At 37.6% G+C, this 27,658-nt stretch overlaps 1 protein-coding gene and 1 pseudogene across 3 annotated transcripts; both read right to left on the bottom strand.

Annotated features, from left to right (window-relative positions):
• Positions 1–50: 50 nt before the first annotated feature.
• LOC107545721 (UDP-glucuronosyltransferase 2B31-like) lies at positions 51–13,968 on the bottom strand. Of its 3 annotated transcripts, none has more exons than XM_087816632.1 (6): positions 13,208–13,968; positions 10,711–10,859; positions 6,398–6,529; positions 3,961–4,048; positions 2,879–3,098; positions 51–330 (listed from the first exon to the last, which is right to left on the bottom strand). In XM_087816632.1, exons 1-6 carry the CDS (start codon positions 13,926–13,928, stop codon positions 51–53), a joined length of 1,590 nt encoding a protein of 529 aa, XP_087672758.1. In that variant the 5' UTR covers positions 13,929–13,968. The 3 variants fall into 3 exon arrangements, with proteins under 3 accessions (XP_087672758.1, XP_087672751.1, XP_087672753.1); XM_087816625.1 differs by having other exon boundaries at positions 10,711–10,855; positions 13,204–13,928; XM_087816627.1 differs by having other exon boundaries at positions 13,460–13,928.
• A 10,999-nt stretch (positions 13,969–24,967) lies between these two features.
• Positions 24,968–27,100, bottom strand: LOC107545720 (UDP-glucuronosyltransferase 2B31-like; annotated as a pseudogene).
• Positions 27,101–27,658: the final 558 nt, after the last annotated feature.

Genomic DNA, 27,658 nt, shown 5'->3' with positions numbered 1-27,658 from the left:
GTGGAGGAGTCCCATCTATGGGGCATATCAGCCTCAGGCCTCAGAAACAACTACTCCCTTTTCCCCTTCTTTCCTGGGTTAGCACACTTCTGGCAACAAAACAGAACACATTTTGTGATGACAAATATGGCAGTTGCCACACAGGCGAGCAGGAACCCAATCACATCCAAAGAGTGGTACTGGAACCAGGTGAGGTCATGGGAGGCTGGCCGCAGGTGTTTGGCTCCTTTGTGGCGCATGACAAACTCGATCCAGAAGACTGCTCGATCTAGAGGTTTCATGGGCTGGTCATGTTGAATTCTTGATAACCTCATTGCATTCTCTTTATATCTAAAGGAGAAGCGCAAAGATAACACACTGAGTGAAAGTTAACTTACCTAAGCATATCATGCCCATGAAAGGCTTTTGAAAATGTCATACATATGATTCAAAATAGTGTCATTTATTGACTTGTAGAAGTAATCTATATTTTGTTTCTTAATATGTGATTTGGCCTTCAAATTGGAATTTTCTGGTGACATATATTTTGAAAAGCGAAGATGGAAATTTAGTTGCCATAGTTCATTCTTTTCTGGCAGAATAAATGATAGAGGAGCCATTGTTATAGCTATAAATGAGATGTTGGAAATACAGTTTTAGAGTGATTTTCATGAAAAATTTAAAGGGAATAGTGTCATCATGAGTGAAATGCCTCCTCAATAGTTCCTGAGCTTCAACTCTTCCCTTTGATCATCTCTAATTTCAGTCATTGGAATACACCTTTCTGTAATGAGGCTCTCAGCCTGCCTAGTAAGCATATGAAAAGATGCTAAATAAGAATGGCTCTAAGGGAAATGCAAATCAAGACCTCAAGGAGAGACCACTTCATACCACTAAGATGGTAATAAAATAGACTGATGATAACCAGTGTTGGCCATGACGTGGAGAACTTGGATCTGTCATACACAGCTGACGGGATGTGAAAAGTTGCAACTTCTTTGCATACCAGTTTGGCAGTTCCTCATAGTTACCATATGACCCAGCAATTCTATTTCTAGATTTCTACTTAAAAGAAATTAAAACATGTTCCCTCAAGACATGTATAACAATGTTCATAAGGGTAAAATATGGAAACAACCAAAATGTTCATGAACTAATCAATGGATAAATAAATGAAACACACCCATACATGGACTATTGTGGACAACAAAGGGGCTCTGTAATAAATCAGTCCAAAGGTTACCTGACAGGGTGGTCTGATCATAAAATTCTAAAATGGTAAGGTACTGGTGGGTAGTCCCTCCCAAGACCACATAATCTTGTTATCTATCTTGTAATCCTTATATTATCTCTCTAATTCCAAACATATTCAAGAAACTGCCAAACAGTTATTCTCAGGAGCATTTGAGATTTTGCATCCCTGCATGTTGACTGTTTGGTTCAAATAACCTCATACAAAAATTCTCTATGGGTTTAGCTATGGCCGGCATGGCTCAGTTGGTTGGGTGTCATCCGGTATATCTGGCGGTTGCTGGTTTTATTCCCTGTCAGGGCACATGCCCAGGTTGCAGGCTCCATTCTGGTAGGGGGTGCGCAGGATGCAGCTGACCATTGTTTTGCTCTCACATTGTTGTTTCTCTCTTTCTCTCCCTTTCTGTCTCTAAAAATCAATTTAAAAGACCTTTACACAAAAATTCTCTGTGGGTTTGGATATTTCTTACACTGACACTATTATTCAGCAATACAAAACTACCACATGGATGAAAGTCAAAAACACTCTAAGTGAAAGAAGCTACTTGCAAATATTGTATGATTCTGTTTTTATAAAATGTCTAGAATATGGTAATTTATTGGACAGAGAGTCGATTAATGGTTGTATAGGGCAGGGGGAATAGTGAGTGACTTCTAAGGCATATGAGATTTCTTTTTGTCATGGTGAAAATGTCCTAAATTTAGGTTATATTGACAGTTCATAACTCTGTAACATAACTACCTATATTTTATTTTTATACTTTAAATGTTTAATTTTATGATATTAAAATGTATATCATTGTAAAATATGTTAACATAACTATGATAAGAAAAGTCAATTTTTCTGCCAAAAATGATTTTCAACATAAGAATGTCCAAACCTGTAGGGAATTTTTATGCGTTTATTTGAGCCAAACTCAGGACTTGCTGGGGAGCAAGATCTCAAGTGCTCTGGGGAATAGGAGTTTTGCAGCTGTTTTTATGCATTTGAGATTAAGGAGAAAATAAAGGAACATTACCTGGAATTTGGGAGGAAGCAAAGCAGGGATTTATTACGGGATACAATTAAGCAGACTAAGTGCTCTCTGGAGAGTTAATGCCCCTTCTGAGGGGTATTATTTCTGGTATTTCTAGGGAGTGTTAACCTAGTTGCACAAGAACAATGGACAGGGCTGGTTTAAAACCTTTCACTATAGAAGTTATAGGCCTGGGGCCTGACTACTCATCATGACCTGTGCACATAGGAATTTATAATCAGATCACTCTGTGAGGTACTTTCCATAGAACCCCTTTCTCTGTCCACAAGATTCATAGTTTCAGAAATGTTTGACACTGAAATGAAATATTTTATGCAACTTCTTGTTTTCCTCATTCTGTGGGTTCTATCATAGTTTAAAAAGTAGGTCCTTGCAGTGACCAATATAATGCTGTGCTTCTTTGTGTAGAAAATTGTTGTGGTAATTGGTTACCCATTAAATTGGGTTAAATACGCCATTGAAATTAATTTCTGGTTGAAACTAAAAGCAGATTTAAGATTGGTTAAGTTATGTGAATTCTTTCAAAGTTTACCTCTCAGCATGGGATGAAATTCATACTCATCCCCGACAAAAGAATCTCTGGAAATACTTCTAAAAATTGTGATACTCACGAAGGGTCATTAATGACTGTCTTCAATGCGTTGAGCAGGTCTGCACTAGACATTGTCTTGAATTCCAATTGGACAGCCGCTCCCTTGGTCTTCACGTGAGCAATGTTATCGGGTTGATCCGCAAACATAGGGATGCCCACCATAGGGATCCCATGGTAGATCGCCTCATAGATGCCATTGGTTCCACCGTGAGTTATGAAGGCTTTGGTTTTTGGATGACCTAGGATTGGGTGAATTTCAGTAAATTATTAATTATAAGCCTTGAAATAAAATGAGAGTTGGGCCAGAAGAGCTCTCAGAGAGGCAGTCTAGATGACACATTATTATAGATATGAAACTGCATTAAAATGTGTTTAGATCTCAGAACAAAAATTACTTTAGTTGCTGCAGAGGTAAACTGGTGTGGCATTGTGACCTGAAAAATGAATACAAGATTGCTGGGTAGACAAAGCAAAAGAGAAAGTTCTGGATAAAAAAATAACACCTGCAGGAAAAAGAAAAAGAAAGGGAGAGGCCAGGTTAGAACATACTCTCTTACAGAGATAGTGAAGTCACCGAGTCTTCCATGTGGTGTCCAGGCAGCAGCAAATGTGAATGTGGTGACTCTGGAATTGGAAAGAAAGGAGCACTCTTAACCTGAAATGTGTTGTCACTTCATGAAAAAGATTATGGATATTTCTCTACAGAAAATGGAGAGTCACTGGTAATAAAATAGATGCTTTTATTTTTCTAATCGCAGTTAGTACCCATCTAGACAGAGAAAGAGTAGAAATGAGAAGGCGGGAATCAGGAGACAGTGATGATCCAGGTAGTTATTGAAAAGTTCTTCATGAGAACTAATTACACCTGAAATAAAGATATTTCATTCTAGGCATAAGGAAGGAGACCGTGTGTAGTAAAATGCTAACTTTTATATCTTTTTTTTTTTCTCCCCCCCAGGACTGGAAAACAAATATAAGGAAGGTGAGGTTTTATTTTCGAGTCTTTCTACAATAAATGTTCAATAAATGTGTTTCCTTTTGAACTCTTACCACTCTGTTTGCAGTTAGTGTAATTTTAGTGTTTGTTTTCTAGAGTCTCACCAAGAAGGTCATTCTGGGGAATCCACTTATAGAGCCGAGTATTTGGTCCTAAGGTGTCTGGTTTCTTGCCATTAAACCTCCATAGAACCTGTTAAAGTAAAGAGAATATTTTATTCCATGAGTTGATCTAAAGTTATAGCAGATTTGAATCTGAAAGAAATTAGAAGATAACCTAGTTAAACCTCTTCATAGACAGATAAATAATAAGGACAGAGGTATTAAAATTGAGAACTATTTTAACACTGGTATAGTGGAAATGCCCATAGTTTGAGTGCTTATTTTTATATTTAATGAAGTATGAATGCAATTATGATGTTGAACACATAGAGGAATACAAATGAGATGATCAATGATGAAGTGAGTATTTAGTAAAATTTTTGGTATAGTCATTATCATTCTAGTGTAAACGGTAGACAATTACTACACATTTCTCTATTTATTATAATTGCTCTCTCTTTACAGTGTAATATCGGCCTGTTTTAACAAATGTTATAGGAGGGAGTTTTCTTATATCCACTTGTTTCATAAGCTGTTTTTTTACATGAAAGATTTAACTTTATTTTTACATTTTTCTGTTTTATTTGTCTATTTAAGGTCACTAATTGTTTTTTCTTTGTAATCTTTTTTTCTTTTCTATTGAATTTACTGGGGTGACAGTGTTGGACAAAATTATACAGGTTTCAGGTGCACAATTCTACAAATGTCATCTGCACACTATACTGTGTGTTCAGCACCCCAAGTCAAGTCTCTGTCCATCACCATTTACCCCCCAACCCCTCTTCCCCCTTTCCCTCCCCTCATCCCTCTCCGCCCGCAATCACCACACTGTTGTCCATGACAAGTCAGTGAGATTTCCCTCTTCTTTTCCTGTTTCAACTCGCCCCCCCCCCACTCTCCTTACCCCCACCCCGAGGACAGTCAGCCTGATCTCTGTCCATGAGTCTCTTTTTCTTGTTTGTTCACTTTGTTCATTAGATTGCACATATGAGTGAAATGCTATGGTATTTGTCTCTCTCTGACAGGCTTATTGCACTTCGCATAACACTTGCCAAGCCCGTCCTGGCTGTCCAGGAGGTAAGATTGTCTTCTTTTTATGGCTGAGTAGTATTCCATTGTGGAAATGTATACAGCTTTTTTCTTTTTTTCTTTATTCTTTTTTTAAAATTTTATCTCCAGGAACTGAAGATTTTTTACTATTTCTGAGTTTGGAAATTTTTTAAATGTAAAAATGAAGAGCCTGTTGGCACTTTATTACAGCATAGCTGCTGAAAAAAATCCAGAATTGATTTATGCTAAAGGTTTTTCAACTAACTGTTAACAGTTCAGTGACACAGATTAAAGCATGGACCACACTGATTACTATGGGACCTGTAGCCAAGAAAATATTATGGCCAGGACCAAAATAGATTCTGATTTTGGAATTCTTCAGTAATTCTCATAAACTGGATTGTAATTTACAAGTGCTTAACATTTATTTGCTCTGTGAATGTAAAAGTAGCATCAGATTTACAACAAATATTAGCATAGGCTATAAGCACAAATTATATCAAGGAGAATAAAAAGCAGTTCAGAAATACCGCAAAGACTGCAAGGTGTATTCTGTATATAGGAAATTCATTTACTATTGTGATTTGGAGGGGGGGCATCTGAAACTGTCCCGTACTGGGCTTGCTTCTAGTTGACTCCATATTGTACACCCTGCTCCTTCCTCCAACAAGAGGAGTTTTTATTCTGATGGGTTAGATTTTAGGAGCCACATTTTATAAAGCACAGGGTCATATTAAAGGGTAGACCTTTTTTCCCCTCCTCCTCTCGAATTTATCTCCCTCTACTTTTATAGGACCTAGTCTGCCAGATCATGACTGTTTCTTTCTGTAAATCATGGTGGCTGGCTCGGGTCCCTGGACACAGTTTAGTGAGTCCTGGCTGTGCTTTCTCTGGATAGCACCTGGAAAAGCACACTGGATAGGCCTATTGCAAAAATTAGGGGTTGTTAGAGTGGCCTGGGTTACTTAGCAAGCCTAAACTGCACCATTCCTTTCAGACTCTTATCAATTCCTGCTTAACATTATGTTAGAATTTAAATCCTTTCTGAGAGCATCTGGAGTGTGTACAGTGCCTTCAGGAATCCTGCAACGAAAAGGAGCGAATGACAGGGCAGAGTCTGGTGATCCTGGTACCCACCTGCAATATCATCAGAGCAGGAAACCTTACCCGGTGCCTCTTAAACACATTTCATTCTGATCACAATGTGAATTCCAAAGTTACTGTCCGATCCACCCTTTGTACTGCTATTGTAGCATGTGCCTTGTATATTTTGGTTTGAATTCATAGCTGAGATAAATGGGAGCTATCACAATGGCTTACAAGGCACACAGGAAATTTATGTAATTAGAGCCTTCACTGAGTTGTCCATGATTAAGGTGCTGAGTCTAACCTTTTGTGGAATCTGGGCAAGGGCTGAGGCAATCACATTGGCTCTTTCTTCTGACATGTTACTGACCATTGACCCCAGAGAAAACACGACAATACCATCTTTTCCAGAGCTCTGGGCAAACTCTTCCATTTCCTGTAAAGAAAAAATTGCTGCATCACTGTGTGGAAAGTGAAAACACTTTGGCTTTCTACCCACCTTCTCTAAGGCTCTTTGTTTTTAATGTTACTAATTCCTAATACAGATTCTTTGAATGAGGCCACACAGCAGTTCTGAATTCACCTTTTATTCTTTATCATTATAGTTGTATTAAATCACTTGTGTTTATTTCAGGCAGATTTTCTGTAGAATTCTTTTAATTTAGGTCATAAGTGTTTTATTTCCCTAAGAATTATGACTAGAATCACTATATTTTCTTTTCTTTCACTTCTGTAATACTTTAATATTTGTCGTAGCTTCTGAAACACTTCCTCTGAGACACTTTTAATGGCTGGAGGTAAAGGATAATTGACATTCAGGAGTGTGGTATAATGGTTTGGAGGTTCCTTGAACTAGTCCTAAGAGTCCTATATGTATATAATCTTGATTTATATATGTATATAGTTACATATTTGATCGGCCATGTTTCTCAGCTTCTTTACATATGGCACCATTTACCCTGAAATCATATTGTAAAATCAATGTCCCTTTAGAAAGTGCTGTGTGTAACTAGCTGTGAGAACTCCATTATCACCTTAGCGGGTCCTCCATGGAGCACATTAATGGCGAGAGAAGTTGACCAGAGCTGAGACCTGCTTCAGTAGCTCAGTTTCACCTATGTAAGTCTCTGTTGAAGTCGAGTTTTCCTGGAATTATTTGAAAATAATTTTGACTTTTGATCCCTAATCCTTGCCAGTATTTATAATTTCATTACTTTCCATACTGGTGTAATTCCTCATTGTTCAATGTACTTTTCTCAAAACGTGAAACGTAGATGAGCCACCTGTTTCCTACATATTTTGTTAAAACTGCACATTCATATCTTTTTTTGTCCCTCTTTTAAATTTATTATTTGTTTTTTTCCCTCTTTAAAAATAATGACCAAAACCTTCTGAAGTAAAAATATACAGCACTTTCCAAGTTTAATCATTGTCATAAAGGTCTTTTTGAAATGGTCCTTTAACAGGTAAAAGAAAAGAGATGAGCCTCGTAGAACTGTGTCCATGTGACTGCATAACAGTTAGGGCTTTCTTCAACAGGATAATTTTCCACTGGTGACATCAGTTTCAATGTGAAGGCCACTGAACTCTCCTATGGCCCACCTGCTGCCTCTAGCTAAGGCGTGGGATTCCAGTGACCTGCAGCAGCATTTAAAGTCACATGTGTTCAGTGTTTTGTCTCATTAATTGGCTGCCATTAGCTTTCTTATTGACCATAGAAACCACAAGAGACTACTCTCAATAATCATACACCAACAAATCTGACAACCTAAAATAAATGGATAAATTCCTAAAAATAGACAACCTACAAAGACTGAAAGTTGAGGAAATGGAAAAGCTGAAGAGAGTAGTTATTAGTTAGGTGATTGAGTTAGTAATGAAATGTCTCTCAACAAGGGAAAGTGCAGAACCAGATGGCTTCATGGGTAAAGCGCACACCAATTTAAATAAGAATCCTGATTCTTCTCAGACTCTTCCAAAAAATAAAAGCGGAGGGATCTCTTCCAAAGTAAGTTTATGATAACCTGATAAACCAGACAAGGACACCATAAGAAAACAAAACGATACATTAAAAAGATTACACTAAGATTCAGGAGCCGTATGCTAACGATGCAGGGATGGTTCCAATTCCACAATTCAGTAAATGTGGAATTTACACAACATTAATAGAATGAAAGATAAAAATCATGATCATCTCGACAGACACAAAAGTCTTTTGACTAAAATTCAGCATCCAGCCATTACGAGAACTTTCAATAGCATGGGTACTGAGGAAAGACCACAACAAAATAAAGGTCATCCAAGACAAGCCCACAGCGAAAATACTCAATGTCTTGGAAAACTGAAAGCTTCTCCACTGAGATCAGTAATAAGACCAGAACGCCCATTCTTGCCATTTTTATTCAACACATTACCTGGAGCCCTAGTCAGAGCAATCAGGCAACAAAATGAAATTAAAGTCATACAATTTGGAAAGGAAAAAGTAAAATGGTGTTTATTTACAGATGCCATCATAATATATATATAGAAAATACGGAAGACTCCATTAAAAATGCTTAGAATTAATAAACAAATAAAGTAAGGTTCCATTTTTCAAAATCAATGTAGGAACGTCGGTTGCATATTTATGCACTCACAACAAAGTATCAGGACGGAAACGTCCTTGCTATTTGTTTTGAAAATTATTCTTTCTCGATAAGACACCAAAAAACACAAAAGCAGAAGGGAAAGTGACAGGTGGGAGTACCTCAAAGGAAAAGCTTCTGCATAACAAAGGAAACCATCAACAACCTTAAATGCAACCTACAGAATGGGAGAAAATATTTGGAAATCATATATGTGATGAAAGGTTAATATCCAAAATGTGTAGAGAACTCACCCATCTCACTAGCAAAAAAAATAGCACTGAGATTAAAAACTGGGCAGAGCTCTGAAGAGACATTTTGCAAAGAAGACATACAAGTGGACAATAGGGACATGAAAAGGGGGTCAGCATCACTAGTCATCAGGGAAAAGCAAATGAGAACCACACTGAGATACCATCTACCACCTGGTAGGTTGCCTGTCATCAAAAAGATGAGAGAACAAATCCGGTGTGATGTGGGGAAAGGGGGCACGTGTAGTTTGGCAGGAATGTAAATTGGTACAAGCACTATGGAAAAGAGTGTGGAGTTTCCTGAAAAATTAAAAATAGAACTATCGTGTGATCCAGCAATCCCAGTTCTGCGTATACTATATCCAAAGGAAATGAAAACGGGATAGTGACAAGATATCTGTACTCCCATGTTAATTGCAGCATTGGTCACAATGCAAGAGATGGAATCAACCTTGGGATCCTTCAAAGGATGAGCAAGGGACATATATATACTCACACGTTGGAATGTTTTCAGCCATGAGAAAGGAGGACATTATGCTGTTGGTTCTAACATAAACGGACTGTGAGGGCATTAATGTTTAGCTGCATAAGCCAGACAGAGAAAGGCAAATAGTGCATATCATCACTTATATATGGGATCTAAAAAAATTAAAAAGGCACTCGTAGAAAAGTGGTTGCAGGAGGTTGGGGGTGGAGGAAATAGGGAGATGTTGGTATAAGAATATAAACTTTTTTTATCTATGAGATGCAAAAGGTCTGGGGATCTAATGCATAACCTGGTGACTAAAGTTGATAGCACAGTGTTGTGTAATTGAAATTTGCTGAGAGCAGGACTTATATGTCCTCACACAGACAGAAAAGGAGAAATCTGAGAGGTGATGGATGAGTTAATTAACTACCTGAACAGAATCTCTGCTCCATGTACATATATATCAAATCACTTTGTACACTCTAAATATCTTATAATTTTTTATGTCACTTATATCTCAATAAAGGTAAAAAACCCCACAAAAACAAAAAAAAACACAACAGGATTATATTGAATAGAACTTTTTCTAATTTTAGCTCAGGCTTTAGACCCTGTGAAAGTTATATATAGCTGAATATTTTTGATCAAAATAGAAATTGGGTTAACCGTTGAATGAGACATCTGTTTTATGTCACTGCCAATGAAATGGTAGACAAACAGGACATCTTAAGAGATAATAAAATAATTAATAAAAGATGCCTGTTTGTAATTGTCTTAAAGATATGGTACCAATTTAAAGCATATTGCGTTATTGTTTTCTTCATAAGGAGTATCCTGTATGCTGAGAATTCTTTTGCAATTTTGTAGTATGGGGGATTTTCAGGTACAATCAGTAGGAATTACTTGGTCTATTAAAAGTGCGGGATTTTGGGTCCTTGTTATATATGCAGTTTCGTTTCCTTTGTGCTCATTTTGTCCATCAGCTGTGATGCTGAGAATCATGTTCCCAAAGGGATCCTTACTGAGACTTTTGTGCCAGCTTGGTGTATGGCAGAAAGCACCTACTGTAACAGGCTCTTTATGCTAAGACGTCAACCTGGGTCCCAAATGGGGAATTTTTTAAATGCCGGAGTGGTGTAAATATTGAGTTTTCTGCAAATATTGTTGGAACCCATATTCACATTGACCAGAGGAATTGTCTTCCCTTTAAGGTAGAATATTGGTGAATTGCCTCAAACAAGAAGAAGAACAAGAAGAGCAGGAGTAGGTTTACCTTAGGCAGGGGTTTGGCAGGTTTGCAGTGGAGGCCTCCAACAAAAACGAAATGTGGTAAGAATGGGCGAGGGAATTCAAAGTCCCAGTAGGTCCGAATGAGCCACATTTCAGCTTTACTCATTAATTCAAATAATGTAGTGGGTCTTCCTGAAAGGAAAAAGCAAACAGAAGGTAGAAGAAAAGGAAGCATTTTAATGTAAGTACTATACTAGGAAATTTTCTGAAAGGTGCTGGGAATATGTAGCCAAAATGTTGTAAAGTGTCTGGGGTTTGATAATATAAATATTTATACATATAGTGTATATGTATACATACTCATATATATGATGAAAAATATAAAATTTGTGTGTTTCATGTTTATGTTCAAATATATAAGACAAAGTGCTAGAGACTTTTTGTCTCTAATGTGACATCAGTACATTCACAATGATAAACAGTTATTAAATGTAAACCACTATAGAATTAAACATATTTGTTTACTCTGTAAAGCCACAGAAGTAACAGATGCAAATGTGCACAGTTATTTGAGCTTCCTACTCAATTAACCATTGGAAACACATTGCCTAGAGTATTCAGCTTAGTTTCTACATTTTTGCAAGCTAACCCCTTTATACCAGATTCTCTAAAAATTTCAGATTTTTGGAAGTATATCTCAGTTCCTAATACTAATTATTTCATTTTGTTCATTTTAGGAGCTTAATAATCTTTGTATATATTTAATAATGATATTTAGAGTTGTAATAAAGAAGGATTTCTTAGCCTTTGGGACAGCATGGAGGAACCTGGAGATTATTATGCTAAACAAAATAATACAGTCAGAGAAAGACAAGTATCACATGATGTCACTTGTATGGGAATCTAACTAATGGACAAAATAAACTGATAAACAAAATAGAGTCAGAGACATGGAGGCATGCAACAGACTGAGGAATCTCAGAGAGGAGTGGGGTGGAAGAGATTAACCAAAGAACTTAGATTCATATGTGCATAACCTACAGACACAGACAATAGTACAGTGAAGGCATGGGGAGGGAGGAGAAGCGGGGTTCAGGGATTGGAAGGGTGGAAAAATGGGGGACATCTGTAATACTTTCAACAATAAAGATAAATTTAAAAATAGTGCAAATAATGATACATGGAAATAACAGCTGGAAACTTTTTGTAAGATATGGAAATAGATGTGTTCTTTTTTTAAAAAAAATACATCTTTATTAATTTCAGAGAGAGGAAGGGAGAGAGAGAGATAAATATCAATGATGAGAGAGTCATCATTGATCAGCTGCCCCCTGCAAGCCCCCAACTGGGGACTGAGCCAGCGCCCCAGGCACGTGCCCTGACCGGGAATCGAACCACAATCTCCTGGATCCTAGATTGATGCTCAACCACTGAGCTATGTCCAGCAGGGCTCCCTTAATTTTGGCTTATTATGTATGTAAAGGGGTATACCGTTTTTTAAAATATGGTCTAATGAGTTTAATGTCTACAATTCAACAAGAGTTTCAGCCTTTAAAAGAGATGATTTTAAGCACTTAGTGAATGAATGTGTAATCATGAGAATCTTTGAATTATAGGTTCTTGAATCTGGAATGCAGCCATTGAATCTCTCCATTGTGAATAATTTTTTTAGGTAATATGCTAAAACAGGTTAATTTTTAAATAAGAAAACTGAGGATAAACAAGTGGAAACAATTACCTCAATGCTTTTTCGACCACTGTGCTAGAAATAAAGTCACTTCTCAATGTACATTTCTACTTTGATCAAGGTAGTGAAATTTCTAATGCCTCTTTTTGAGATGAAAAAATTATAGTAAAATGGATATGTTGGAAATAAGTACAGCTCAGAGAATTTTTAGGGTAGTGAAACTATTGTCTATAACGTATGTCATTATAAATTTGTCAAAACCCATGGAATATGTAACAGCGTAAGTGATCTCCAACATAGACTATGCACTTTGGAGGAGGATGATGTGTCAATATATGTTCAGCAGCTGTAACAAATGTGTCACTCTGGTGCCATAGGTTGAAAATGAGGGGTTCTATGCATGTGTGGGGGCCGGGGTTATATGGGAAACCTTACTCAATATTGCTATGAACTTCAAAGTGCTCTAATGATAAGTATATGATGGGTAATATTTTGACATTACATTTAAGAAACAACAAAGGGAGAATAAAACACTTAACCTAGAAAAAAAGAATAAAAAAATAAATTATATTACAAACAGCAAAGAATTAATGTGTAACTGCCTCTAGCACTCAGTGCTTCTGTGTGTGGTTTCTGCCTTCTGGAAGTGTCCTGTACTAATAATGGACCACAGGGTTAAAAATGATCTTATAACTTAAGCATTTCTATAATATTTCTAAGATTGAAATATCATAATATTATTTAGTCATTTTACTCATAAAAGAAATTTCCCCTGACTTAATGTTTATACAAACTCACATCTCATGGCACTAGATAAGTTAGGACTTCAAGCTACCATTAAAACATGACTTACCTAGTACCTCAGTATATAACTGGTCCCACTTCTTCTGATCAAATGTTTGGAACCAGAAGTCAAAATAGAGCACGTATATCATATTTTTTACCCTCTCCATGAAGGTCATTTGATCACTTAACTCTGACAAGACAACAGGTGCATAGGACGGAGGGAATGGAAGTCCTCCAATATGCTTCTCAATTGTAGAGCCTGGAGTGAAGCGGAGACTGTACACCAAAGGTATTTTAAGTACTTCAGCCAGCAGCTCACCACAGGGTCCAACGGCGTCTGCAAGAACGACATCAAACCTTGTTTCCTGTAGTTTTGTCATAAGTTTCTTGTTCAAAGCTACATCTTTACAGAGCTTACGAAAAGAAATATAAAGTTCCCACAACATATCTTGCATTTGTGAAAAATAAGAAAAAAATGTATCATCTGGTATATGTATCCATTTGGAGAGTACTTGCATGAAAATATGTTCAAAATCATCTTTTGTTAAAGATGTAGGATAAATCTCAAAATTAATAGCAGATGGCTTATTTGGATCAACAAGAATTGAAGCTGAAGATGTCAGAACAGTCACTTCATGGCCTCTTTGGACAAGTTCATCCAGGATTGTTTTCATATTCATCCAATGACTATATTCTGTGGGCCATACCAGCACCTTTCCACACCACCCAGGGCGAACATGACAACTCAGCTGTAGGAGCAGCAGAATGAAAATCCATTTCATAGCCATCCTGGTGGAACACAGTGTTTTTCAAATGACTGATCCCTTCTGCTATTGTTCATGCTGAAGTCTAAGGAGAAATTAATCAGGTAGTTAAAATATAACTGCTACACCCAAAGTAAATACATTTCATGAACAGTCAGAGCATTTGGATGGAAGTGGGAAAAGCAAATACAGATGATCTTGTTTGTAAACAAGTGGGTTTACAGCTATTTTATGCTTGTTACGTGATATCCATGACCTTGCACATACAAGTGTTCTGTCTTATATTCTAAAGGAGTCCCTTTAAGAAGAAAAGGAAAGGCCCCAAACCAGAAACTAGAAAATATGAGAAAGAAATAAAAATTTCACAGGTAAAGCCAAATATTCAATAAATACATCATGTCAGACATTTAAAAAGTTACTACACAGGTAAAAAGAAAAAAGATATATAACTCAGTTCAAAATACAATAAGTAATTAGAGCATATACAACACAAAACGATTGAAAGGATGATCCCTTTACATAAAATGTGGAAGGGGAGTAAAAATTTAATTTTTATAGAATATATTTGAAGTGAAATGCATATTAGCTTCAAGTAGACTGCTATAGATATAGAATGATATACATAATGCTTATGATGACCACAAACCAGAGCCCTAAAAATGTTATACAAAGAACAAAGAGGAAGGAATGCAAACAAAACACTAAGGAAAAACAAACCAGGAGGGAAGCAATGAGGAGAAGAAAGGCCTAGAGGAGAACTCTGAAAACAACCAAAAAGCCATTAACAAGTGGTAATAGGTAAATAACTATCGATCCTTTTAAGTGGAAATGGGTTTAATGCTCCAATAGAAAGACTTAGGTTGGCCCTGGCTGGGTGGCTCAGTTGGTTGGAGCATCTCCTGTGCACCAAAGGGTTGCGGGTTCGTTTTTCAGTCAAGGCTGGCTTTTGGGTTCCTTCTCCAGCAGGAAGTGGGCAGGAGGGAGCCTATCAGTATATCTCTCTCCTTTCCTTCCTCTCTCTAAGGAATAGACATACTTCTTTTCCATTGGTCAGTGTAGGATAGTCAACAGTTAACAATTAACATGATATTACAATGAGGAGTTCTGTGGTTTCTGCTTTGGAGTAGTGATTAAGCCCTGAGGAGTCTCATAAAAGGAAGTAAAGTAAATACTGTTAAGTAAATTATATCTCACTGTATACTCTACCAGGACTGCCAGGTAGAAGCAGATGGGTCCACTCAGAACAGCCCTGGCTTCTGGCTATAGGAAGGCCGTGCCAGGAACACTCAAGAGACCCATAACCCATGACTTCCAATGCACGGGAGTGGTGCTCTGAGACCAAGGTGACCAGCTTGTAATGGGGATGCCCACCTGTTCGGCAATAAGAACCATTTTCTACCCTGTGCGGGCATGGCTCAATATTTGAATATTGACATAGGATTCAGGAGATCATGATTCGATTCCTGATCAGGGCACATGCATGTGGCGCGGGCTCAATCCCCAGTCGGGAGCATGCAAGAGGCAGCTGATCAATGATGACTCTCTCATCATTGATGTGTCTATCTCTCTCTCTCCCTTCCTCTCTAAAATCAATAAAGACATATTAAAAAAAAAAAAAAAAGCATTTTCTATGGCCACGGTGGCAATGCCTCACAGAGATCCTGGAAGTCCCTGTAGCACAATGAATATAACATGGGAGTCAGTAAAAAAAGGAAGACTTCTCCAAAGAGACTGAAAGTATAAAAAAGAACCAGATAGAAATTGTGGAGCTGAGGAACTCACCATAGTTGCCTAGTAATCATTGATAATACATTGGTTAAAGAAAGTGAATTTCATATTGCACATCTCCTCCTAAAGTGATATAATGGTTTGACGTGTTAGAAGACAAGACTATTCTAACAATACTTCTCTCTTTAGAAATATATGCATTCATTTACTTCAAATACCAGAGAATAAAGAGGTTTCATGTGGGAAGCTGAATTTTCTTTAGGGGTGTAGGGAAAGGCAAGCAGAGAAAGCCCAGTGGCTCAAGAGTCCTCCAAGTGATACAGATGTCACCAGGAATCAAGAAGCCTTCCCTTCCACAGCTTAAAGTCTTGCCCTCCTTTGCATATTTGACAGAAGAAAGCCTATTGTAAGAACAAGTTCCTGGACCATCTGTGGTCAGAGGAGTGCATGATGAGTGAGATGAACTGGAAGACACGATCTCTTTCACTTCCATCTCCACATCGTTTATTTTTCTGTCCTAATAAACTGGAACCCTTCTGAAGCATTGAATAGCACAATTTAATGCAGAAGGAAGGTGGCTTGGATAACTTCCTGGTAGGTATGGGAGGCTGAGAAGCTATGCCATGATTCAGTCCATCAAGTGTTTTCGTGCCCTGGCCAGATTGGCTAGTGGTTAGAGCACTGGCTGGAAGACTGAAGGGTCCCGGGTTCTATTCTGCAGATACCTCAGTTGCAGACTCGATCTCTGGCCCCAATCCCGGTGTACGTGGGAGGCAACCAAGGGATGTGTCTCTCTCACATCGCTGTTTCTCTCTCTTTTTTTTCTCTCTCTCTCCCCCTCACACTCTCTCTGAAAAGCAATGGAAGACAATAACCTTGGGTGAGGATTTAAATAAAAAAATGATTTGTGCCCTGTCTCCAAAAAATTATAAGTATGAGAAGAACCACTAACTATAAATATTGCCAAACATGTGAGAAAGGGTTGTAATGGGGATTTACCAGCAACAAGCTGAAAATTTTCTCTTTTAAATATAATTGGTCAAGCGATCTCCTCTGTCAGATTGTCCTCAGACTAAATCAGCGATGCTGTCAGTGATGGGTAACTTGTCAAGATGGAAAACTGACTTTGTTGTAAAAGCCTATTTGCACCTCTGTTCCATTATTACCCAAAATGTTTTCTGAGCTTCTTTGTGACTTTGGGTCCTTTGTTTGGTTTTGTTTTCCTATAGAGCCACCAAGCCACCCACCACCCCATTCTCTTTCTGGCTCTCTACTTTGTTTGCCATTTGTAGCCTTTCTTTTTCACATTAGAGTACTGTGTTCACTATGATATCTAGGGCCTTATATTTTATGACCGGTGATTCCTATTCTGTTTCAGCAGATTTACTCCAAACTTTGCTCTTGGATTATTTGTTTAGTCTTTGATTTGCCACACCCTCCAACTCTACTTGCTCGCCAGCTTTCTACTTTGATTGTTTATCATGCTGCCTAGTTTTCTTCACGTTACCTTGCATGTCCTTTGCTATGGCATCTCTTTTAAGAGCTTATTTTCTATGAGCTATGATTTCTGATTAATTATTATCCTCATTATCTTAGGAACTTTGGCCTTTGGATTATTTGTATAATCTTCTTTTGGACAGACCTACTCACCCTCCCGCTTCACTCACCAACCAGGTTTCTACTTTACTTAACATTCAATGCCCAGTTTTCCTTCACATTACCTTGAATGCCTCAATTAAGAGCTTATTTTTTATGACTTGTAATTTATGATTAATTTTTAGCAGATTTAGTTTTGAAACATTCGCCTTGGTTCAAGCCACTTCCTGTATCCTTACTAAATGTACGTGTGTGCCTGTATCTATATAATATTTACATCTTATATATATAATAATAATTTATATATATAAAGATTAATGATTTATAAACTCAGATATTTATTTCCTCTATAATCTAAAATTAACCTTATATACCTTCTTAATTATTGAGAGTATCCATGACATTTCTATTAAGGATGGTTAAGTTCCATTTGAAAGGAGTGTTTTTCTTAGGATTTCAATATTTTTATCATAGTGACATAACAAAAGCTGTTTTATATATGTGAGAGATGGTAATAAGGAAATGCCTCTCTTGGCTAAGATAAGTTTGGCAAGTTGAGTGATATAATTTGGTTATGGAAAGTGTATTTTAAAAAGACCACTCAGATGAAGAAAAACGAACTTTCTTGGTCCTCTATATTGTAATACGACTTTCGGTAGCACAGTATCTCTCCAAATAATATGTGAAATTTTGAAATTAGTGTCTTTCTCTTCTCTTTTAATTAATGCAACATGCAGAGTAGTTAGGTCCAGGTGCCAGACTGCTGTGTTTTAATACCATCTTCATCACTTCCTCCCCATGAAAACTTGGGTAGGGTAGCTGAACTTCCTGTACTTCAGTTTCCACATTTGTAAAAAAAAGAATAATCGTAATTATAAAAAGGATTTCTGTGTTTGTTATCTGTGAGTTAATATACATAAAGCACTTGGAAGCTTTTCTGGAAGAGAGTAAATTTTCACTAAATGTTCACTAATTTCCTTCTGCCTCCTGCAAACAGGAAATGAAGGACATGCTCAATAGATATTTGTATTGAATGTGCTTACAAATTAGAAATCATTTAGTTATGAAAAACATACCAGACTTTCACATTTTGCTTCATTTTCAAAGTGAAGGGAAATAGTGATTGTAAAATCAGAAAACAGACATTATAATTCTAATGTTAATACCCAACATTTTACCTTTAGTTCGTGGATGACTTAATCCATTGAGAAGGAAGGAGTAATACTAGATAACGCCCAGAGAAAACTCTTTCACATATAAGCAATTTTTCTTCTTAATCGAGATATTACATGATAGAGATATTAGAATAGTAGAATAATTGAAACTAGACAAGAGATATCAGAGGCTTTGATTCTAAAAACCAAACAAAGTTTAGCTGTGAGCTCATAGAACTGTTTAATTTTCAAGGCAAGTAAACATAAAGATTTCACAAAACACTGTTCTTTCTTATACATAGATTTTTTTTACTAGAATCCGGTTTGAAAATTATATTTTCTCATGATTGACAATCAGTTGATTTTATGAACATATTAAACAAAGTTTTCTTCTGTAGTATATTACAGATGCTACATATTCTTGCAGCTCCTATTGGGAGGCGGAGGCCTATTTCTCCATCCCTTGAATTTGGGCTTGCCTCATGTCCTGCTTACCAATAGAATGTGGGAGAAGTTATACTGTGTCACTTCTAAACCTAGGCCTTCAACTTTCACAGACCCTCTTCTGGAACCCTGCAATCATGTGACAAAGCCCAGACTTGCCTGTGAGAGAGCTTACTGAAGTGAGAATCAAAATACCCTAATCTGCTAAACCTCAGACATGTGTGTGAGGCTTTCTTTGACCAGTATGTCCCAGTCAAACTGACAGCTCACTGTATCATAATGAATGAGCCCAGGCAAGTCCCAAAGAATAAACATTTACTGAGCCCAGCCCAAATTTCTAATCTGCAGGAAACTGAGCAAAGTACATGGTTGCTGTTTTAAACTCTGTTTCAAGCAGTGAAATAAGGATACAAAGAAACATGCTCCAGATAAAGAGGAGGGGAAATTTCCAAAGAAACACACAAACTAAAGGAAATGGAGGGAAGCAATCTACCAGGTACAGAATTCAAAGCAATGGTTATAAACATGCTCAAGGAACTTAGAAGAATAGAGGAATTCAGTGAGAACTTCAACAAAGAGATAGGAAGCATGAAAAAAGTCTAATTTATGTTTAAGATCATTGTTTCCTTATTGATTTTTCTGTTGGGATGATCTATCCATTACTGGAAGTTGGTTGTTAAGGTCCCCTTTTGTTATCGTAATACTGTCAATTTCTCCCTTTGTGTCTGTGAATAGTTCCTTTACATATTTAGGTGCTCCTATTTTAGGTACACACATTTAAAAAATGTTATACTCTCTTCTTGGGTTGACCCATTTATTATTATGTAACCCCTCCTTTGTCCTTCTTTTATATATATATATATATATATATATATATATATATATACACACACACCTGTATTGATTACAGAGAGAGGATAGGAGGGGGGAGAGAGAGAGAGAAACATCAATGATGAGAGACTCCGCAGTCATCAGCCGCTTCATGCCCGCCCTTGACCTGGGATTGAGCAAAAATCCTGCATGTGCGCTGACAGGGAATGGAACAGTGATCTCCTGGATCTTAGGTCGATGCTCAGTAGCTGAGCCATGCCTGCTGGGCTTGATCTCTTTTTACAGTATTTGTTTTAAGCTCTATTTTGTCTGATATGAATATTGCTATCCCGGTTTTCTTTTCATTTTTATTTGCATGGTATATCTTTTTCCATACCTTCAATTTTACTCTGTGTCTTTCAGTCTGAAGTGAGTCTCTTTTAGGCAGCATACAGATGTGTCTTTTTGTTAATTTTTTTTACCCATTCAACCACCCTATGCATTTTTAATAGAGCATTTAGTCCATTTACATTTAAAGTAATTATTGCTTCTTATGTACCTTTTGCCATTTTGGTAACTGTCTGCTTGGTAGCTTTTGTAGTTCTCTGTTCCTTTCTTTCTTGATCTCTTCCTCTTGGTTTGGTGGTTTTGTTTAGTTTTTTGGGAGAGTGTTCTCTTTTTGTTGTTTTTTTGGTTTGTTTTGGGTGGTATGTTTTGTAGATTGATGGTTTGTCATCACCATGGAGTTGATATATATCGATCTATATCTGTAGCAGTCTATTTTAAGGTGATATGCATGCAAGTTCAAAAAGAGGTACATGTTTACTGCCCTCGCTATCTTTTGTTTTTGATTTCATATTTACATCTTTTTATTGCTGTGTATCTCCTAAATACTTGTTGTAGTTATACTTAATTTACTACTTTTGTCTTTGAACCTTTGTACTAGTTTTTAAGTTTCTGACCCATTGTATTTATTACATATGTGTTTTTACCAGTGAGGCTTCTTTCTTGTTTATGGCATTTGTGTTTGTTGTTGTTGTTTTCTTAGAGAAGGCCTTTTCACACTTCTTGTAAAGCTGGATTATTGGTGATGAACTTTATCTTTTGCTTGTTTGGGAAATTCTTCATCTCTGCTTTAATGCTGGATGATAACCTTGCCTGGTAGAGTATTCTTGGTTGTAGCTCTATTCTTTTAGCACTTTAAATATATTCTGCTACTACCTTCTGGGCTGTAACTTTTCACTTAGAGGCCAGCTAATAGTTTTACGAGGTTCCTCTTGCATGTGACTGTTTTTCTCTTGCTGCGTTCAGTATCCTCTCTTTATCTTTATTTTTTTTCATTTGAATTATAACATATCTTGTTGTAGATCTCGTTGGATTTATTTTGTTTTAGATTCTCTGAACCTCCTGGACCTGGATGTCTGTTTCTTTCCCCAGGTTAGGAAAGCTTTCAGACATTATTATTTCAAGTAGCTGCTGTGCATCTTCCTCTCCCTGTTTTCCTTCTGGGGCCCCTATAATGTGAGTGGTGATACTCTTGATATTGTTCCTGAGGTCTGTTACACTAATCTTGTTTTTAGAATTGTTCCCTCAGTTTTTGCTGTTCTGATTGGGTCATTTTCACTATTCTGTCCACAAATTGCCACCCCATTCTTCTCCATTCTTTGGTATGCTGTTGGTTTCCTCTAGCATGTTGTTTTCATTTTAATTATTATAATCTTCAGTTCAGGCTTTTTTTTTTAACATTGTGTAACTCTTTGTCAATGTTCTCACTGTGTTCCTCTGTTCTGTGTCATGTTTGGTGAGCATCGTTATGACCATTATATTGAATAGCTTACCAGGCAAATTTCTTATCTCTGTTTGTTTAGGGGTTTTTTTTCCCCTGAGGTTTTATTTGTACTTTCATTTGGGACATAGGGCTGTTTTCTCACTTGTTTTATTCCCTGTGTCTGTTTCTAAGAATTAGATGAAACAGCTACTTCCCTGAACTGGATGGCATGGCTTTATGAAGGTATGATTTCTGTTTAGTCTGTGTGTGCTGGGGAGCTTTGGCAGGCTGGTTGGAGTTGAAGTGGTTGCTTGAGGCACCAGGGCCTCCCTGGCACGTGGACTAGCCACAGTTGAGGCAGACATTGGCCAGTTTTCCCAGGATGCACAGCTCCAGGGGCACCCTAATAGGATGGCTGCCTTTGTCTGGGGCTGCGAGAGGCATGTGGCTTGAGCAGTGTCATGGCATTTAAGCTCTCTGAGCCTGGAGTGGGTTTGGGGTGAGTGGCCTAGGGCATACTGTGGTGGCCTTGCAGGTGGGATACAGCACTTGAATTGAATTCTGCCCCATGCTATCTGTGGAAAGAGAATGTAAACATTGGCACTCACTGGCACCTCCAATGCCAAAAAGTTTACCCAGAGGCTGGAGAGTTCTCAGGGTTTCTCAACCTTCTCTATTCAGTCTCTCTCTCATTTATTATGCAGAAGCTATTCAGTGAATCCTCAGCTGTTTTTTGGGAGGGAATGCTCTACCTGTAGCTGTATATTTTGTTTGTTCATAGGAGGGTGTGAGTTCAGGGTCTTCCTATACTGAAATCTTGGACCTTCTCCTATAATCACTTTTTATAGGCTGAAGAATCGCTATTTCTTGAGTCTAGCATTACTGTCCGAAAATTCCATGAAATAGTCCTAAGATTCTTATTTGTAATTTAAAATTGTACTTGTGTAGTTACTTATTTGAGTGACCATGTTTCTGGCTTGTTTATGTATGACACCTTTTTTCTGAAATGGATGTTGTAGTGAAATGTGCTATGTGTAACTAGCTGTGAGGGGCCCTTGTCATCACCTCACTGAGTCTCCCGGGGAGCACCTGCTCCACAGTGGGAGAGGTACAGCTGGGCTCTCTGCAGGAGAGACCTGGTCACCCTCTTGAGTAACTCAGTTCAATGCATATAAAGTTCCTAGTGAAGTCATGTTCATCTGGAATTGTTTCCGAATTATTCTGACATTGGTCCCTGATCATTATCAGTTTTCAAATTTTATTACTTTTTATACTAGAAAAATTCCTAATTGCTTAATGTACCTTCTACCCTTCCCTTGTCCCCCCAAATATGTAAGGAACCAAAATTTCATGGATATCTGGCCCAAACTTCCTACTCACCTATTTTTCCCTCCTGATCTTCCTATTTTAAATTAATTGTTTTTCTCTGGAAAATAATGACCTAACCTTTCTAGCATAAAATCGTTGACTTTCTCATTCTAATCATTGTTTTAAGCTTTTGTTTAAAATATTAAGATATGGTGACATATAAGATTCTGTAAGTTTAAGGTATACAGTGTGTTGAATTGATTCATTTATATATTATAATATGAGTACTACCTTTGCATTAGTGAACACCTCTGTTAGGTCACATAATTATCTTTTTGTGTGTATGGTGAGGATATTTAAGATCTAGCCTCTAGAAACTTTCAAGTATATTATAGAGTATTGCTGGATATAATCACTATAGCTCCTAAACGTAATCATCTTTGAGTTGCAAGTTTGTACCCTTGACAAACTTCTTAACCGCCGATTCCCTTTCCACCAGTCCATGGTAATCACCTTTGTACTCTCTGTTTCTATGAGTTTGCCTTTTTTGAGATTACACATATAAGTGATATCATATATTATTTGCCTTTTTCAGTGTGACATATGTCACTTAACATAATGCCTTTATGGTCCATCTGTGTTGTCCCAAATGGTAGGATTTCCTTCTTTCTCATGGCTGAACACTATTTTAATGGGTGTGTGTGTCTGTTTGGTTGTTGGGGGATTATTGTATTTGGTAATCTAATGTTTCCTGGGTTTTTCATGTTCTTTGGAGTTTGCTTTGCTGTTTTTGCATTTGAATTAGCAGTCACCTACTTACCTTTACTACTTTCAGGGTAGAAGTACCTCTTGTCAGTACTGCCCTGGATAAGGCTTCTTCAGGCCTTGTGTGAATATGCCTGCTCTGTGCTTCTTGCTCCCTCTTGTGGGAGAATTCTTAAGCCCCTATGTCTTCTCTCCATCCTATAAAGCACCAGGCCAGATGCTGATAGCCTCCCCGTTTTTCTCCTGAAGGTGGTGCTACAGCTTAAGTTTGTGGTTTCTTTCTCTGGTTGGCCAAACCCTGTCCTGCATCTGCTCTTGCTCCCTAGCTTTCTATCAAATTTTGCTCTCGCTGCTGCCCTAGGCAGCTTGTACACTGAGCTGTCCACAGAGGGCAGGAAGTATGGGTTTGGAATGCAGCTCACTGTTGGCGCCCTCAGGCCAGCTGGGAGAGTCTGCAAGAGAGGTTTTCTTCCTGGCTTGTGGTCAGGCTTCCTGATGGAGTACAGATGCAATCGGGCGGAACCCTGACTCTTTAACGCCCTCTGGTAATCTTATATGCCACTCTCCTGATCTGCTTCCTCTTGCCAGTTACTGCGCTCCCAGTTTAGTACTCTGGATGCTGTGAGAGAGAAATGAGCCCTTTAGAAGCATCCTGAACATTCGGGAAAGCTCGGCATCCACTCACTGGCTCTCCCTATCTGCTGTGGGAGAAATCACAGGCCTTCTTTAGCCTTAAACTTTGCTGACTTGGAGGAGGAATGATGCTGGCAAAATCAAGCTTTCTTCTCACCCATAGCAGTGCCTTTAAATTCATATATTTTGTGCTCCAACAGAGTGCTGAACTTCTCTTTTAGAAATCTGGACTTCCACAAGAGCTCCCTAATCCACAGGTGACCGCCCAAGTCAGGGCTCTGTAGGTGCTACGAGGCTGCAGCTAGCAGGCCTGGAACCAATTCTCAACATCCTGTAGGTATCACAGCCAGTACTGGAGTCTTTCTGCCTCTTACCCGATGCGCAGGTGGGTAAGACTCTTCTAAGGTCCCCTGGCATATGATGCTGGATCCCCAAACTTCCACACAGGCACTTTTGTTCATGAACAGATAACACATTTTTTGTTGTTGAAGGGGAACAAAAATAAGACATGTCTTATGGTTAATTATGCCAGAAGAATTATGATCCTTTACTATGGGATGTTCTCTAGCATTATTGTAGCTTTAGGGTTTTTTAATTGTAATACTTTTCACACCATTCTTATTACTTACTTAAATTATCTTTCCAAATAGAATACCTGGTGTGTGTGACCAAAATCTGTGTGTTCACTTCTCCTGTGCATATCTATTACTTACCCTTGCACAATGCTAGTCACTTTAAAATTAGTCTTTGAATTAATGGGTGATACCTTTTTATGTGTTGAATAATGAAGACCATAATTTAACTGACCCTATTTCCAAAGTCTCCCAAGTATAATTCTTTATCCTGTCATGATAATGTCATTCAGATTCTTGAAACAGTATAGAAATATGAGTTTCTAATTGGCAGGTCACTTTACCCAGATTCCCATATAACTCACAGTGTGATAAGACATTCTGAATGAAGAACCCACAATCATTCCTACTAAAAATGCAAAGTAAACAAAGTAGAACAAACATGAATAGGTTTATCTTAGGCAAAGGTTTGGCAAGTTTGTGGCGGAGGCCTCCAATAAATTCAAAATGTGACAAGAGTGGGCGAGGAAACTCAAAATTCCAGTAGCTTCGAATGAAGCATATTTCAGCTTTCCTCTTAACTCAAATAATGTGGTGGGTCTCTCTGAAGGGAGAAAGCCCAACAAACAAAGGTAGATAAAATGAAAATATTGTAATGTAAATATACCATTTAGTTTTCTGAAAAAAAGTTTAATAATGTAGCCAAAGATGTTTAAAGTGTCTGTGGTTTCAGAACATGAACATATTTATATAAAATACATATTTTATATTATGTTTATATTTATGAACAATATATATAAAATGTAAGAGTCTTCTCTAACATCACATCAAGACATTCACAATCAGAAAATGATTAAACCTAACCCAATATAGAATTAAACATGCATTTGTTTACTCTGTTAAGCTGCAAAAGTAGCAGATGCAAATGTAAGCAATGATTTCAACTCCTCAATAAATTAATTCTACTATGGCCATGGGAAGACTTTTCCCTAGATTATTTAGTCTAGTTTCTGCAATTTACCAAGCTATCCCCTTGATCCTAGATTTCCCCAAAACTGAGGTTTTGAGAGTGTGGCTCAATTCCTGGAACTATAAGTGCATTTGGTTCATTTCAGGAGCTTAATAATACTTGTGTATTAATAAAAATATTTGCAAATAAAAACTGGAATATTTTCATAAAGCATGGTAATAGATGTGCTCACTCTTAATTTTGGCTCATTTTGTCTTTAATAAAGAGAGAGATTTCACAAAATACAGTTTACTGACTTACGTATCCACCCTTCAAGAAAATTTTAGTGTTTGAACAGATGAGTTGTAAGTACTGAGTGAGGGATATGAAGTCATTAGAAACCTCAAATGATAGGTTCCTGAGTCTGGGATAGAGCACTCTCTCTCTCTACTAGAGAATCCTTCAAGTAACATGGAAAATAGTTCAATTTTTAAAACAAACTAAACCATATAAGAGGAAGCAATTCCCCAATGATACTATGATTTAAGCATTTCTATATTTGTGAGAATGAGATCATTTTATAATTTTATTTTATAATTTACTTATAAAAGACAAATTTCTCTGACTTAATACTTATGCATACTCACCTTTCAAGGCTCTAAGAAAGTTAGGAGTTTATACTACCAAGTAAAGACATGACTTACCTAGTACTTCAGTGTAAAACTGATCCCACTTCTCTCTAAATGCTTGGAACCAGAAGTCAAAATAAAGCACGTATATCATATTTTTTACCCTCTCCATGAAGGTCATTTGATCACTTAATTCTGACAAGACAACTGGTACGTAGGATGGAGGGAATGGAAGTCCTCCAGTATACTTTTCAATTTTATAACCAGGAAAGGCCCGGAGACTGTACACCAAAGGTCTTTTAAGTAGTTCAGCCAGCAGCTCACCACAGGGTCCAACAGCGTCTGCAAGAACGACATCAAACCTTGATTCCTGTAGTTTTGTCATAAGTTTCTTGTTTAAAACTGCATCTTTACAGAGCTTTCGAATATAATCAGAATATTCCAAAATCATATCTTGTGTTAGTGAAAAATACGTCCAAAATGTATCTTTTGGCATATATGTCCATTTAGAGATCAGCTGCGTGATAACATCCTCAAAATCATCTTTTGTTAAAGATGCAGGAAAAATTTCAAACTTAATGGCAGATGCCTTATTGGGATCAACAAGAATTGAAGCTGAAGATGTCAGAACAGTCACTTCATGGCCTCTGTGGACAAGTTCATCCAGGATTGTCTTCATATTCATCCAATGGCTATATTCTGTGGGCCACACCAGCACCTTTCCACACCACCCAGGGCGAATGTGACAGCTCAGCTGTAGCAGCAGCAGAACGGAAATCCACTTCGTAGGCATCCTGGTGGAGCAGTGTTTCTTTTCAAATGACTGATCCCTTTTACCATGGTTCATGCTTATGTCCAAGAGAAATTGAGCAGAAAGTTAAAATATAACTGCTACACCTCAAAGTAAATACATTTCATGAACAGTCAGAACATTTTATGGAAAGTCAAAATATCATAAAATAGATGACCTTCTTTTTATCCAAATCTGTGTAATGCCTACAAGTGCTACCATCCAGCTAGGAGTCATCTTTGCAATTCCCCTACATTTTGTAATACATTATAGATGAATGTGTTAACTAAGGAATTTAGAAGAGATGGTGTCTGTAATCTCTTCTCATGAAGAAAGGGACATAAAGCTATTATACAGCTGACAAAGAATTACATGGATGCTCGTTCTAGAGATTTTATTTATTTTTAAACATGTTTTATTGATTTCTGAGAGAGGAACTGAGAAGGAGAGAGAGAGAAACATTAATAATGGTGAGTCACTGATCGGCTGCCTCCTGCATGCTCCCTACTAGGGATGGAGCCCACAGTCCTGGCATGTGCCCTGACTGGGAATCAAAGTGAGTTCTCCTGCATCATAGGTTGATGCTCAACCACTGAGCCATGCTGGCC

This window comes from Miniopterus natalensis, chromosome 1 (genome assembly GCF_054644295.1).
Source record: "Miniopterus natalensis isolate mMinNat1 chromosome 1, mMinNat1.hap1, whole genome shotgun sequence".
NCBI lineage: Eukaryota > Metazoa > Chordata > Mammalia > Chiroptera > Miniopteridae > Miniopterus > Miniopterus natalensis.
This window is presented reverse-complemented; position numbering and strand designations above follow the sequence as displayed.

What these genes read in the sequence shown, in the direction of transcription:
- LOC107545721 (XM_087816632.1), bottom strand. Translation starts at nt 13,928, where the DNA reads ATGGCTATGAAATGGATTTTCATTCTGCTGCTCCTACAGCTGAGTTGT. An exon ending in GTTATATACTGAGGTACTAG is followed by an intron (nt 10,860 to 13,207) that starts GTAAGTCATGTT and finishes TTTTCCTTTCAG; the next exon opens with GAAGACCCACTACATTATTT. An exon ending in CTGCCAAACCCCTGCCTAAG is followed by an intron (nt 6,530 to 10,710) that starts GTAAACCTACTC and finishes TTTTCTTTACAG; the next exon opens with GAAATGGAAGAGTTTGCCCA.